General features: G+C 42.4%; 1 protein-coding gene across 2 annotated transcripts in view; it reads left to right on the top strand.

Moving 5' to 3' along the window:
* Positions 1-14,779, top strand: part of ldlrap1b (low density lipoprotein receptor adaptor protein 1b) — a 30,439-nt gene extending 15,660 nt beyond the window's left edge. Inside the window, exons 4-9 of one of the 2 annotated variants that reach the window (XM_054613807.1) lie at positions 2,410-2,524; positions 3,660-3,732; positions 7,469-7,564; positions 10,528-10,622; positions 11,089-11,123; positions 13,478-14,779. In XM_054613807.1, coding sequence (XP_054469782.1) covers positions 2,410-2,524; positions 3,660-3,732; positions 7,469-7,564; positions 10,528-10,622; positions 11,089-11,123; positions 13,478-13,616 — 553 coding nt within the window. In that variant the 3' untranslated portion in view covers positions 13,617-14,779. Of the gene's footprint in view, positions 1-2,409; positions 2,525-3,659; positions 3,733-7,468; positions 7,565-10,527; positions 10,662-11,088; positions 11,124-13,477 lie in introns of both variants that reach the window. The other variant, XM_054613806.1, reaches the window with a different exon arrangement.
* The last annotated feature ends 1,679 nt before the right edge of the window (positions 14,780-16,458 follow it).

Genomic DNA, 16,458 nt, shown 5'->3' with positions numbered 1-16,458 from the left:
TCCATCATGGGACGGATTAAAGTGTGAGAGCAGGTGTTGTTCAGTGTGCTTCTGTATGTGTGTTTGTGTGTGTGTGTGTGTGTGTGTGTGTGTGTGTGTGTGTGTGTGTGTGTGTCCATGTGTGTGTGTGTGTCATGTGTGTGTGTGTGTGTCCTGGTGTGTGTGTGTGTGTGTGAGAGAGTACTCTGTCCATCATCAGTGTGTCTCATCAATCTCAGCTCTCCTGGGACAACAGCTGTATGTCTGATCTTGACTCTCTCACACACACACACACACACACACACACACACACACACACACACACACACACACACACACACATGTTCTCTCTAGTAAATGCCTACAGATCTCACTTGCCTGCCACAGCCTGCACACTTAAAGCTGCCCAATCTCCATTGGCCTCGAGCTTATGATCCAAGCTTGAATCACCTTTTCTCAAATTCCACATTTATGAGTCTACATATCAAGGAGGGGTGGGACTTTTCATCATTTTCCCCAAGCATGAATAGGCTGATGCTGAATAATTTTGAACAACTGCTTCCTGGCTGTGCATTTCAGAATCATCCGGATCGAGTTCATTTCTCAGGTATACGGGATTAAGCTATATTACAAATCTGGGCTCCACGCTGCTGGGCTGTTTTTAAACAACTGTTTTATACATGGTCAACATCACATTCAATGACAGTTAGGGTCTGATGATTGGTGCTCCTCACAGTTCTGTAAATCCTCGTTCATATTGATTGTTTTGGTCTTCACCAACAATTATTTAGCTAATCTAGTAGCTGTACCTAATCTTGGCATTTTAAAAGGCAGGAAACAGAGATCTTTGGCATTTTTGCTTGAAAAAAATGACTTGAATGATTAGTTGCTCATCAAAATTGCTGATACATTTTCAGTCTATTGATTAATTGGGCCTTCAAAGTCTGACAATGTTCCACAGTTGGTTAGCATCAATTACAAATGAGCCATTATCAAATACTGTTTGCAATATGCACATGGATTTGCAGATAACTATGGCTGAATTAGTTGATTTTGAAGAAAGCTTCAAAAGTTCTGGAATTAAAAGTGCCTTTTTTTTTTTTAACATTTCTGAGCATATTCATGGATATTTACTTGCAATGCAAGATGATATCAAATCTGTGTATCCTGTCTGTGTGTACAGATTTGACTGAGTTTCTGCTCTGAGAAAAAAATACCGAAACTACTTGAAAGATACAGGTGTTGCAGCTGCAGCTGCAACACCTGTATCTTTCACTACACGTCTTCATCACAGATATCAGTGAAATGCATGAACGTATCCTCTCATTTGAAGAACATGAGGTAAATACTACAGCAATTAAAAGCCTGACTCCCTAAGTTGGGTCCAGCTGTGACCTCAGGATGGTGTGGAGACATAAAGCAGCTGGTTGTCTCTCGCACCCCACTGGAGCTCTCCTCCCCAGCACATCTGCTGAGAAGATGGACGGCCAATAAAAGAAATGGATTTGCCCAGACACCTAATTTTCACGCTCTTCCTCCAAAACATTTCCCCATAAATCTTGTGTTGAGCAGACTGCAGCTGCAATTCTTGAGCCTCTCCAAACTTCTTTTCTCCCTTGCTTTTATTTATTAATTTATTATATCCACACCTTATATTCCTTACTCATTAGTTAACCGACTGTGTGGCTCCCCCACAGTGAAGTCTGAGCACAGCGTTGATGCTTGGAGTGGAAAGGAAGGACAGATGGCTGACATTCATTATTGCCTTCCTCCATCGTTTTGGTTCTGGCTCCCAAATTTGACAGTGTTACCGTCACTTTGGTAATAGGGTAATAACCTGATGATCAGATAGTGGAGAAAAGCTATTTCTGGAGCATTACAGCCTTAAATCCAATCTCTACTCTACACCTGAGACGGACAAGCCAGACTGATGCCTTCCTCACATGCGACACAGACAAAGCTCAGTGCAGAACAAGACAGGAACAGTCACCTCTGTCTGTATGATTCGTTTTATGTACCTTACAGAGACCAGACCCAATTAAAAATGTGCCATGGTTGTAAAGCAGGTGGACACAGTGGGAGTGTGATGTAATAACGTGTTTGAAGAAAGCAGAAAGGAACGGCAGTTGGCAAAACAGTACAGATGTCTGCACACATGTTCAGTTCAAATACATGACATTGTTCAGCTCTGTACCTGCACACAGCTGGGGTGTGTATTTAATCAGTTGCAGAGTAGCGAGATTGTGAGCGCAGCTGGATTCAAGAACGGTGGGGATTTTTTTTTTTTTTTTTTTTTTTTTTCATAGCAGTTTAGAGAAATGCTAGATTGAACAGTTTTAGTCAGATTGCTGGATCAGCTTAAGGGGTTTAGTGTAGATGAAGTTGCACACTGAGTTTTAAAGCGTGTGCTTCTGTGTTTTTTTTCTTCAGAATATCGTATTGCACGGCGGACAAGATGCACGACAAAGTGTTTGCCTACATCGTCCAGAGCCAGCACAATGAGACTCTGGAGTGTCATGCCTTCCTCTGCACGAAGAGAAAAATGGTACGTAAATGAGTCTGTGCAAGTACGTGTTGCAAAACTGTTTTCCACTGTAGGCTGTTTATCCAGTAAGTTCAGTTTCACATGCGCCCCTTCTGTAAGTGTACACTAAGAGTTTGCAACTAATAGAATCAAAATATACGATGTAATGGGAAAAGAGTTGGCCTAGCTCTGTCCGAAGTCAACTAAATCTGCAAGTCAAAATCTATAATATCACTTATTGTTATTGACAGTTACCAGCCTGACCAAGAAATCTTCCTGCATATATCCCCTTCATAAAACCACAACTTGTTGTAATTACATTTCATTTTTTGTACAGAATAAAGAAACACAAATGACATGTAAATTAGTGAGCTATAGAGGTTTTGGTAGGTGGTTTTCTCAGCAAAGGAAATAGCCATGCTATCTCTTTCCTTCGGTTTCCAGTCTTATTGCATAACTAAGCTATTCAGCTGCTGATGACGGCTTCATATTCAGAATATAGACCTAGAGTGATGTTGATATTTTCAACAAATTGGCCAAAATCAATGGCATTAATGCCAGTTTTTATATAAACATAACTGTATAGTGAAATAACCTGCAGGCTTTAGCTGCAAATGCAGGCAGTCGATTCTTTATGGTGCAGGATTCTGCATTCAGGTATTCCATTCAGCTTTTGCTCCCGGCAATCCTGGGAAAGCGCTTTATGCAGATACAGTAAGATGCAAGGAGACCAACTCAGAACAACTGCACCTCCACTGTTTTTTGTTTTTTTAAACGTGTATGTATGCGAATGCCCAAGTAATAAGTGAAGGAGGAAGACGCGGAGAGAGAGAACATGAAGGGCGGAGAGGCTGCCATCCCTCTCTAGCATTCTCTCCATCCCTGGAGGTTTGCAGCCACTCCCTCCTTTTCCTTCCCCTCACCAATTTAGTTCTGGCCAAAAGGCCACGTATCCTCCCAGTTACATAAACAACTTGTCATGGAGCCCTCGGGTTTCTCTTCCTCCTGCTCAAGTGTCTCTGAACGAGCCTCTTCTGTCGGTGGTCACTTCCTGTTTTTTTCCCCCCCCTCATGTGGATGAGATCCAATGAGTATTTCTCATTCTTTCACACTCTCCCCCTGTCTCACCCTTGGTCTCTCTGCTTCCCTCCAACAGGCCCAGGCGGTCACCCTAACAGTGGCCCAGGCTTTCAGAGTGGCGTTTGAATTCTGGCAGGCTGCCAAAGAAGGTACGCATGGTCGCCCCCACGAGGTCCACGGGAGTGTGACGGATGAGGGAAAATCCTCCTCTCTTATTCCTTCACCTCCCCCCCTGCTGTTGTCATCCTCCCCATTTACTGTACACATCCTTTATCTTCCTTCTTAATGGCCAAACAATGCCCCTGTATTTAATCCTGAAGTTTCCCTGAGCAACGTAGAAACATAAATTTGATTGCGTCTTCCTGGTCATGGCCTTGACACCCTCTACCGGGGTCATGTGACAAACAAACAAACTCATACAGTAGAGTAATGTCCTCATTGATTGAACCAGTTTCCCCCCACACAGTGGTTAAATCATCACCCGTAGAGCAGAGAGACCTTTTTTCGGTTTGGTGACGCCTCTTTATTACAGACAGCTCATTCGTGGTTAAAGACTCATCTAGGTATCGACATGCGGAGTGGTGGGGAGGAGTTAAGGTTAGAGTAGGGCAGAGGTGAGCTGACTGGAGGTAAATCTTCTCAGTTACCTTTTTAAAGTCTTACGGACTTGTGATTTTCCCTGCATATGTTTCATATTTACTGCTTACAATGTTCCATTACCTCTTTTGTCCATTTTATGTCAAACTTGGAAAGCATTCAACCTCTTTTTAAATAGTAGCCCGCACTGAGGAGATGAGCAGACAGTGCTTGTTCAGGCGCCAACTCGCACACAGCGAGCAATCAAAGTGCTGTGTAAGGGTGGTGTCACACGCATCCTTTTGTACAGCTCAGCAGAACACGCGTGTAATTTACTGCATGTGTGACTCCAGAGTAAATGAGCAGCTCTTGCCACATAATGTCGGTTTGTGCATCGCAACCCCCTACAATCTTCTCCATCGCTCCGTGTGTGTGTGTGTGTGTGTGTGTGTGTGTGTGTGTGTGTGTGTGTGTGTGTGTGTGTGTGTGTGTGTGTGTGTGTGTGTGTGTGTGTGTGTGTGTGTGTGTGTGTGTGTGTGTGTGTGTGTGTGTGTGTGTGTGTGTGTGTGTGTGTGTGTGTGTGTGTGTGTGTGTGTGTGTGTGTGTGTGTGTGTGTGGCCATGTAATCACCCTTTTGAATTTTGTGATTATCCTTTGTTGCTGTCTTGTCTTGTTTTGCACCTGGCACCTTGACCCCACCCAACCCCATCCATCCCAGTCGAGTTATTTTCTTTTTCTCTCTCCCCCCCTTCGCGGCGCTCGCTTCTGCTTATTATAAGGAGGGAGACGGGGGAAGAAGAAGAAGAAGAGGGGGATGGGGGATGAGGAGAAGAGGGCAAGCGAGCATGAAAGGCGGGGTGAAGGAGGGGCTGTTGGGGTGGGGAGCGTGTTAGAGAGAAAGGAAAATGATTGTGAGTGTGTGCCAGTGGGAGATCAACCCCCTGACAGATTCAGTGTCACTGCCATTGATCCTGTCTCACGCCAAGGCAAGCTTATTTATTCAGTCCTTTAGAGACACACACACACACACCCGCACTGTATAGCAGCCTCTTTTTATTTACCCCACATTTGTCTCCCCTTCTTCTTCTGCTGTGGTTTGAGTGCGAATGTTTTAATGTGGGCACATTTCCATTTCCCCCCCCAACATCAAGGCCACGGGCTCCTAGCCTCGCGCCTCCTTACTTGGATGTTTGTATCTTTTTAGACTTGAATATTAAATCAGCTGCCTCCTCACTCTTTCACCTTTTACATTTTGTCTCCCACATTTCTTTATTTTTAATTCATAGTCTAGCTTGTGCTTTCCTCCTCTCACCCTTTTTCTTCACCTCTCCTAATAAGCCGTTTAATTTGCCGAGTGGCTCTCTTCTAGTGCGTTTCAAAAAGAAGTATTGGTGTTCTTCTGTGGCAGAGAAGAAAGAAAGGGAGGTAGGGAGAGAGTGGGAAAGAAATCCTTTTGAGTCTGTTTCATTAAAGTTACAAGACCCCCGAGGATCCGTGCAGGAAGAGAGGGGGGTATCTACTGTATGTCTGTCTAGTGTGCTGCTTCTGCTTCTTACAAAAATCTCCTCCACCACCCATGTGGTGCAGAGCCCACCACACATTCCTGACACACATTCCCTCTGTTTATCCCATCCCTGTACATAAATCTGTGCTCATAGAATATTCACTGTAAACACTACAGCTAGCTTTGAACTGGCATATCTTTTAAAGTTGCTTCCATGTTTAGCGGGACTGAAAAACTCTGCACTGGAGAGGCAATGGGGGAAAACATGTGCCCATGGGAAAGTTTTGTAACTCTGCCATCACTAAGCTACCTGGGCTCATGGGAAATGGGATGTTCTTTCTTTTAGATCAAGGATGATGATGAAATAAAAACACCCACTTGCTGTAAGCAGGGCTTGTTAGACAGGAATGGACATTTAATCCATAGCCATGGTATTGAAGGCTTGAGTTACAGTGAGTCAGCGTCTTGGCCCCTCGGGGAATTCACACTTGTTCAGAAGGCCTTGTGATTTGTTTGAGCATCCGCTTAACCTTCACATCCTGGGAAATGGTGATATTCTAGCTAGAAGGCACAGTTGGATGTTTTTGTATGCGTTTGTGAGTAGACTGGGCCCGTGTTTATAAAGCCTCTCAAAGCAGGATATCATTTCTCAGGGTGACGCAATTTTGGATTCTACTTTTCAGACCAGGATTAAAAGCATTTTATTACCTTTTTGTTTACTTATTAATTTACCCCTATCTCTTCTCCAGTGGAAGTTGCCAGCAGATTTAATCATTTAAGCAGATATATTCTGTGGGAAGAGGGTACTTTATGAGAATAAGACTGACTTTGTGCGTGATGAACAGGAAGTAAACATGCTGTCCCTGCAGAAACTGACATCCTCACAATGTTGCACTGTATCGTGAACGAGGAAAATACCGCTGCACAACAGTGATGACTAACTCCAAACCAAGTATAGAATAAGTTTAATCAGAAGCAATGAATCAAACTTTTAATGGCACTCATGTGCCTCATAATGTGCAGGATGAGGAAGGGGCCTCGGTGAGAGCGGACCTAACTTAATTACAACAGGTAAAACATCTTTATAGACCCTTATATCATTTTTTTTAGTCAGGCTATTTCAAATAATAGTGCAGCTATAATATTTGAAAGAAGAAGATACCCCATTACATTGTACTGTGGTCATATTGAGTCTGTGACATTTCAGGAATAGTTGTAAGATACTTAAGCTAACAAAGGGTGAAGTTGTAAGGTGAATTGGAAAGGGGAGGAGAAGATTTAATGTTTTTTAATGGAGAGGCTTCATAGATTAGACTCAAGTGTGTCTAATTTGAGTGCAGTTCCAGTTCTTAACTAACTGAGAAACACGGCCTGATTTTAAGAGAGCCGCGCTGTGCATCAAATACAGTCAGCGTTGTTATCAGTTGCCCGTGGGGATGGGCCCTTTGTGGAAAACCTTCATCTCTGCAGGTGAGGATGTTTGGAGAGAGCAGAGCCTGTTATCCATCTGACCCAGAAGCCATGCCCACTCAATTCAGAAGCTGCAGTGACTGTATTAACCGCCGTATGAAGTATGCGCGCTACAATCTTTGAAGCCCAGGCCCTCTAGGTTTCAGCTGGCAGATGGCTTGAGTAATGGCTTTCACCTTATCTGCCAATTTTACTGCTGCTGATTTGTTTACACTCATTATATGCTTGGTTAGGGAGACAGTTTCAGCAGCTAGAAAAGTAAACAGGTCCTCTATTAACTCACCCCGTGGTTACAATATCCTGAATCTTGTTTGGTCCCCCCCCCCCCCCCACAGAGAAAGAGAAGCGAGTGAAGTCGGGTTCAGACGGAGAAGGAGCCAGCAACTCCCAGTCGGACAGCTCGGCCAGCCTGGGCAGCCTGAAGGCAGGAGGTGAGTCATGTCACTCATCATTATTATTATATTCCTTTATTGATCCCCATGGGGGAAATTCGAGTGTTGCAGCAGCTCAACTACACAGACACAGACAATAAATACACATACTATACAACAAAATAAAGATAGAACAGAAATAAGAATAAAAAAAAAAAAAAATGTGGTCTCCGCTGTTGTTATACAGTCTGATGGCAGTGGGCACAAATGAGCGTCTGAAGCGCTCCATCCTGCTCTTTGGCAGAATCAGCTGATGGCTGAAAGAGCACGTCTCTCTCTCTCTCTCTCTCTCTCTCTCTCTCTCTCTCTCTCTCCCCCCACACGCCCTCTTTGTCACAGTAATCGTAGCCTCGGGGGGGAGATGAGAAGAGTATTCAGCCACTTGTCCAGGGTTGGCTTACATTGAGGCTGCAACTCAGCTGACAACAATCTCCGTTATTGTTTAGAGCTAGCACCGTTACAATGAACGGCAAATGACATTTTTAGGTGATGGTGTATGATGGTAATGACGATGATGATCATTAAGCCCCCCCTTGCCGTGTTGTAGATCCATTAAAAACAACACATAATAGAGGACTGCTCATGGACAAACAGACATATTCTGTCTCACTCTGGAAACACAATTACAGTCCTGTTTGTACGAAGAGCATGAAAGAGGCCTACGTTTTCTGTGACCCCCCCATTGTTCCATCAGATTTACTAAGATTCCAGGACTCAAGACACACGTCATGGCTTCTTAACGCGCTGTTGACTTCCAGTGAGACAAATTACCTTCAGGCATTATTAGCTCCACGTATTGTCCACAGCCGAGATACAATGAGATGAGGAGCATCCTGTTGCCAGCGGCACAATGGCTGTACACTTATTCCTCATCACGCTTTCTCTTTGTTACTCTGTTTTTGTGCGTGCCTTTTTCCTGTCACACTTTGTGAGCGTCATCTGCACTCCGATCCATTTGGCACTGGAGGTTAAAGTTTCGAACGGAGGCAGTTTTTTATTTATTCTTTAGCAGGCAGCTCTGAAAACATCAGCTTTGTACTGAACTACCCCCAGTGCCCAGCTAGGTGGCCTCCAGCCAGAGAGAGATCTCTCTTAATCCGTTTACTGACACTTTATTTGAGGCTGTAGCATTTTATGGCCGAAACGGGTTTAAAGGATGATCCCTAGTGAGAAGAGTCAACAAAGTAGGACTTGGAAACAGATTCTGGGAACAGAGAGGCTCAGTGTGCGTTTTGGGACCGACATCATCCCACTGACCCTTCGCCAGGTCGTTTGGCTGCCAGCGCACTTTATTTCTGTAAAGCAAATTGGTGTAATTGTACGGCAGAGTAGAAGCCTCTGAGTGCCTTTTGAAACAGGCTGAGCATTTCTGTCCTGCCAGAGGTTTTTCAGCGCCCAGCCCTAAAGCAGCGATTGGGGACAGCAGAGCTTTAGAGCTATCAGAAGGTTACGCTAATGTACCCTTCACTCTGGTGTGATCAGATGGCACGCCACTGTGTCAGAGAGACTCTCGGGATCACTGGTGTTATAAGAGGTGAGTCAGCTTTATTCATGAGACATGATAGCCTCTTCTTTCTCCCTGCGCCGGGCCTCTCACAGTGGCTACAAAATACAAATGTCACTTCTAAGTGCTTGCTTGATAATGATCGCCCATCTCAGTCTTCTCCTCTTCAAGAGGTTAAATGGAGGGCTGCAACTAGCTAATCATTTTCATTATCGCTTTATCTGTTTATTTTCCCAAGTGATTCATCATTTAGTCTATAAAATGCTCAAAGTGACGTCTTGATATTTCTTTTTTAGTCCGACCAGCAGTTAAAAAAAATGGAAAGACATTAAATTAACTCTCATAAATGAAAAAGAAAAGGGAAAAAAAGCTGAAACCACCAAATATTTGTCATTTTTCCTTGAAAAAAATACTGAATCATTTGACCAGTTCTCAAAATAGTTGCTGCTTTAATTTCCTTTCAATCGATTAATTGACTGATGGTGTAGCTGTAGTTAAATGTGCCAGCTGGGTGTTTTGTTATGGTGGAAGTGAGGCTCTGGGAGCAGACACCTAAGCTGTTAACTCAGGGGTTTTACCACCAGATGAGTCCTGATCTCTTTCCCCATGAATGACAGCCTCACAATATTACCTTCTTCATAACAGCAGATTACTCAAAATGCCTCTGAGCCAGCGTTGACAGAGAGAACAAGTCGAAGGGAATGGGGATTGCACAATGACTCACATGTATGTGAGCTTTTTTTTTGAGGAACATAAAAAATAGGGAGACCTTTATTTTAAGGAATTTAGCTTTCAGCATAGTAGAGTTAAGTTGTGCTAGCATAAGAAGAGTCGTTGAGCTTTCACTACAGGGATAACATTAGTCTCTAGACTAGACAGAAATGAATGTTGACACACATTATTGACACACATTAGTCATCAGGAAAAGCCATTTAAAAACAATCTCATTACAGATCAGTGGTGTCACCTTAGTTGGACGTGCAAGTCAGGAGGTTACTCCATGCTCACTTATCATATGTGACAATCCACAGATGGCTGCATCCGTGAGCTCCATTAGAGGCATAATAACAAAAAGTAGTCTTTAACCAATAGTGAATCATCAGTGCATGCTGTGTGTGATAATCACAGAATCCTGTCAAATGGTTAAAGGCAGAATGAGTGGGGTTTGTTGTTTCAATTACACCTCACAGGCACTCTCCCTGAGTGAGGGTAGGTTTAGGGTGCTGGCCAGAGGGTGAATGTCGACTCCAGATTTGTTTCCTAGCTTCCTGTTGGATGCTTGCTTACTGTCTGGCAGCTGGTCGCTACGTTATAACACAGTTTGATCCCCAGAAATGTCCTGGACACAGAAAAATAAGAAAATACATGCAGAGGGCAGGGTTTATAAATAGTTTTTTAAGGAAAATCCTACTCTTTCTGCCTTTTTTTGAATTTATCCATGTTTTGTTTTGTGTTACAGATGTAGCCACAGGAAAACTTCTGGATTTGGCAGAGGGAGCCAACGTGGCGCTGGTCCACTCAGGAACAAAGCAGACGGAATCAGACCCCTTTATGGTGCATAATCACGCAACAGAGAACAACAATACTGTATGGGTAAGACAAGAGTCAGGCTGGTCAGTCAAGGCCGAGCCTGAGCTGTTCAGGATTGATAAGATGGGAAGAGAAGAATGCCATGCAGAGAACACTGATTAATTAGCCAAAGTGCCTGGTGATAAACTGTACCTGTTGTATGGAAAGGAGAGGAGTCTACAGTTGCACAGCTGCTACCCAGAGTCAGACAATAGCCTATTGAACAGAACCGGCCTTATCGTATGGTCACATAGCTGAAGAGGGTGTGGGCTGCAAGTAGCATGATTGACCTCTTAAAACTATGTGAGGCTAGAGAAAAGTGGCAAGAGGGGACTGTGTGAGTAAATGTATTGTTAATGTATTAACATGTCATGAATAAGCTCTGTTTACTTGACATCTCAAGAGACGTGAACTTTATTTTTAACCAATGCCTGTATGTTCTGTGCGGCAGGAGTTGGAGGACGGTCTGGACGAGGCTTTCTCAAGGTGAGAACCAGTGTGGGTTTGGGTTTTCCCTAAAGGCCCCCGGGCTCAGCTAAACAGCCACACGGGCAGCTGTTCTGGAAATAGCCACATGCGGTTTTGGCTGCTCTCGCAATGAACACTGCCTCTCCCTCTGCTTGCGGTTCAGCCCTGGTGCTCTCCCATGGGCAGGAGACGAGCTTACTGACGTATGCTGCTTTTGTAGGCGCCATTAACCATCGTCTCAGGCCCACACACCGATTTTAGTATGAGCTCTGAAAGCCTGCTTGGTATTTATATCACAAAGCCACAGGAAAGTAACTTATTCTGCCGTGTAGTACTCTTTTGAGTGTTACAGTTGAATAAAAGCACAAGCTGAATTACTCTGGGGGAAAAAGATCAGCTCATAGTATTTGAAGGTTGACAAGAAAGTCCATTTGTCTGCGCTTATTGGAATTCCTTAAACTCTGTCTACGCCGTCAACAAACTAATCTGAAAGGAGCCCACTGTGATGAATGTTTTTAATTTAGTCTGAATCAGCAGCACTTTCCAATAAGCTGGTGTGTCTCTGCACGGTGCAAAGCGTTTACAGCCATTTGTTTTGGACTAATTCGACACTTTATTAGTGCAATCATTTCCTTTTGACCCTGCCCTTTCATTCCCGCTGCTAATTGGTCAGTGGGCTTCTTATTCTCTCACTAATATTCCAGTGAAAGGGAGAACGGGCTCCACAGACGCTGTAATCAAGCGCTTAGAGGCCATTTTAGCCCCGTTATCAGATGATTATTTGTCTCTGCGCGCACTGTAATTACACCCTGACGCCGTTAATCTCCCACTCTGCGACTAATGAGGATGCTCCCAGCAAAAGCGCAGACACATCTTCATGTAGATTTCTGTAATTGAAGGTCCAAATTCCAGCACAAGCCTGGCCCGAGGTCAAGGTTGACATCTTGGTCCACCATGAGAACCTGATTGTACGGGGTGATGTTGGGGTAAAAAAGGGAGGAGAGAATTCATGATTCTGTGAATGAGAATATTACAAAACAATGGTTAAAAGGATGATTACTGATTAGTCGAGGTGTGGCACATACAGTTGTGTGTGAGAATTGAAATGAGCTAGTTGTGTAACATATATGTGCCTCTGAGGAAGCTCCTCCATAATGTTATTTCAAATAAAAATAGCAGATTTATGTAATGTTAAGCTTGAGAAACACATTCACCATATATAGTTACTTTATGAGCTATCTTTAAAACGTATCAAAGTACATGTAAACATCACGAGCACCAGGGACTCCTCTTCCTTCTCACAAAATCTAAAATCATGTAAAAGGCAGCAACATCTGCTCTCTTACTGCAACACCAAAGTTTTAATTCTGTCATTTAAATTCCCTTAGATGAGCACTTTTATCCACTTTACTTTTTGCAATGAGCTGCAGATAATTCATGTGTTGAGACAGATTGTATTGCTGTTTGAGAGACTGCACTGCCATCTGCTGGATCCACTGTTGTAGATGTTAAAGCCTCTTAAGTGCCGGTTGATCATAGTGAGAAAAACGCCAGCTCATGTTTTCTGTCCGGCAGATAGTGTCAAAGCATAAAGTCACACTGTGGCCACATAAATGTATCTACTTACTTTATGATGAGGCTGTCCAGGATAGTTAAATTGTTGCCTGACTTGTGATGTTTCCTTTGCAACCCCCCCAGCCGCAGTCTGGATAGCTTTGAATCCTACTCAGGTAACGACGTCAATCACTGGATCTAGTGACTTCCACCTCATTCTCCCCTAGTCAACTGTCATCTGTCCGGATATCAGATTGATTAAGACTCATGTAGATTTCACACTTTCTTTTTACGGCCATCTACCATTAACAAGATTTGTGTGATTATAATTAGAGAAAAAACCCCCCAAAAAAAAAAAACCTCCTCATCGTCACCCCACAGTTTGCTCCATCCCTGAGCTTCATAAGACCAGCTTCACTGCCACAGAACCTGATGATGTGTGCCACTCTGTCCGCGTCTTCTCATCACACGTGTTTTTATGTGTCTCCGCCTCACATCCATCAGCTTTGCACATGAGTGATGTCAGGATGAATGGAAACGGCGTGTGCTCACATGTCGGTCCAACACGATTGTGTTAAAAATGTTGTATGTTCGGTCATGTGATTGCCATGATTAGTTCACCAGTGGTTTTGTTTTTTATTTTTTTTTAAATATGATTATTTTCATAACAAATAGATGCATCCTTATGTCTGTACCTTGTGTACAAGCTGTACTTTTTGAATTCAATGAATTGTCATTATTCATAACAGCAATTTTGATCACTACTCCAGTTTCATCGTAGCAGCTAATAAAATGTGTGTTTTCCTCTGTTCCTCCAGACTCGCTGAGTCTCGCACTAACCCCCAGGTCCTGGACATTGGGGTAAACCCTCAGGACTTCAACACTGAAGAGTGCCTGTCCCCAGGCAAATGGGAACAAGAGGACACGGACTTCCCCACACAGAAAGACATGTTCTGAAGGAACTTAAGGGAAGGGGGAAACGGGGAGGGGGGACATGAGGAGAAACAGACGTTATTTTGAGACATCAGTCAGGTTTCCCAGATGTCTCCCTGCTGTCATACCTCTCGGTGGTCCAGTCCAGTGGCTCTCTGATGCTTCTGCATCTCCTCGACCAGAAAAGGACAACAAGAGCAGGCTGCTCACAGAACAGGCCAAAGCAATACAAACCAATTAATCCCTTTTCTAAAATAAAAAACCATGCAGTCATTTAATGTTTGTTACAGTCAGTGTATTACTTCCTTTTTTTGTGTCTGACTACCCATTCACTGTTAGTAATGTGTCTGTGGTATGTGCTTGTGTGCATTGCTTTAAAGAACGTGTGTGTGTGTGTGTGTGGATGTACAGTATGTTAATGTACACAGTGAGCTATGAGGAATGTGATGTGTTGAGGTTTAAACAGGTCGATACATGAGGTTAAGGTCATCAAGGGTGCTGTGTTATATTTTATTTACCTAGAGATGTAACTGGATTAGAGGGAAAGGTCACTGGTTGAAGGACACCAATGCACCAGTTCCAGTATTGGACTAAACAAAGTTACTACCTATGTGCTGCAAAGATTCAGCCTTTGGTTGAGCAACAAAAGCTTTAAAAAAAAAAAAAGAAAAAAAAAAAGAGTGTATGTTCTAGTAAGAGTGTGTGAAAAAAAAAATATGGATGAGAACCAAATGACAATCCCCCTTTTTTTTCTAATGCAAAATCTATTTTCGCACTCAGCATTCATCCACTTTTAAAAGCACATATTTAATGTAAGGGAATATAATGTCAATAAGCATCAAACCCATCATTCAAGCTTATATTCAGTGCCTATAGTCACTCTTTTCATGTTTCATTGTTTTAACTTTGAATCACAGTGGATTTCTTTTGTTTTTGTAGGAAATTGTAGGAAAACTGCGAAACGTCAAATAGTCATAATTCCACTCAGGCTCATGGACTGGGCTTCGATGTCAGCTAGCGTTAGTCGCATTTGTCATCTGTGATTCATCGTTTAAAAGATGAAACATGATGTCCAAGGGTTTGAATTTGTTTTATCGGCACTCTACCACTATATGTTAAATTATATTGTTGCATTGACTTGTTTACTTTTGTTTTGTTTCTGAGGAGGTTTCCCAGTATTCTTTTTTTTTTTTTTTTTTTTTTGCATTTGTTTATGTATGAATTTAATTTAATTCATTAATTTACATAAAATTCAATAAAAGTAAAACTGTTTATGTGTGATATTTTTTTAATGCATCTTTAGTCTCCATTCAACCAGTGTGTGAGCTTGGAAACAAAAAATGTTGGCAGTCAAAGTTTGTTCTGAAGTGTATCTAGACAAGCAGACACTTTTGGTTTGAAGCTGCTAGCATTATACTGGTGGTGTCGCACCATGTAAAACGTCACACAAAATCCATTCAGCATGTTGCATGTGAGAATATCATACAGAAGCCTGTCTGACAGAAAAGATTTTGACATTTGCTCAAGACTTAAAAAACAACACATACATTTTTTGGCTTTGTAGCAAGTGTATTCAAACAATCAAAAATCGATTGATCGATTCATTTTTCAAGTGAAATGTGAAACGTTGTATTATCCAACTTCTCCAGTGTGAGGGTTTGCTGCTTTTCCTGTTTGATATTTGGGATCGATACCTGTGGCCTTTGCACTGCGATTGGCAGATCCATTGTTAATGAAAACAAATAGTTAGTAGCAGCTCTAGTTGAAAGGATCCATACCTGTACACTATTATTACAACTACCCTTTCTGTTTCCTGCCGCGATGGAAATGTTCCTTCTTCAGTAAAAAAAACAAAAAACTCTTAGGTTTCACTGAAGAATTCAAACAGACATTTTTCTTATTTTTATCTTCTACCATTGACAAACTCTGAAATCTTCAGCTCAGTTTGTGCTGGAAGAACAGCAGCCCTCTCCAGTGGATTTCCCACCAGATGTGACCCAGGCCTGTTCATGTTGTTGGTTTTTTTGTTTATATTTTGTTTATTATTGTTGTTTAAATGCTTCACGTAGGGGCGAAAGACAATGCAGAGTTTAAGGTTCATTAGTATTACAGTACCAGACAAAAGTTTGCACACACCTTCTCATTCAATGGTTTTTCTTTATTTCTTTCTTTATTTTTTTCTACATTGTAGATTAATATTGAAGACATCCAAACTATGAAGGAACACATATGGAATTATGTGGTAAACAAACAAATGCTCAACAAACCAGAATATGTTTTATATTTTAGATTCTTCAAAGTAGTTGAATGAGAAGGTGTGTCCAAACTTTTGACTGGTACTGTATATTGTAATTGAAAGAATCAGGCAGTCATGGTGTTACATGCAGGAAAAAAAGTGAATTTGTTTATTGACATCAGCTCAAAAAGTTGCGTTCTTTTATTCAATTTATCTTCTTTATTCCAAACACAGTACTAATTACCTCTTCAACTGGATCTTCTTCACTCTGCACCCTCATCAGGTGACCCGTCAGTGGCCTGTTGTCTCCTCGACTGGACCACTCCTAGCTATATATTGGCTGACAGCTGGTGATCCTCTGTTCAGTTTCCAGATGTTGAGACATTTCAGGAGGTTCACGGAAGCTAAGCAATCCTCAATCCTCCATCGAATCCTGTATTACTTGTGGTTTTAACTACTTGGCACTACAATCGAAAGTGCCATGAGTCACAGTATCACCATATTAGAAATACCATGGACATCTTGTCTTTTGTGGGTTCACCAGTAAATGGGTCATATTTATTTGGACATAGTTTCACATACACTGTCCTACAGCATGTAAATCTATGGGGCTGACTGAAGATTTGAATG

Source organism: Anoplopoma fimbria, chromosome 15, assembly GCF_027596085.1.
Source record: "Anoplopoma fimbria isolate UVic2021 breed Golden Eagle Sablefish chromosome 15, Afim_UVic_2022, whole genome shotgun sequence".
NCBI classification, from domain to species: domain Eukaryota; kingdom Metazoa; phylum Chordata; class Actinopteri; order Perciformes; family Anoplopomatidae; genus Anoplopoma; species Anoplopoma fimbria.
This window is presented reverse-complemented; position numbering and strand designations above follow the sequence as displayed.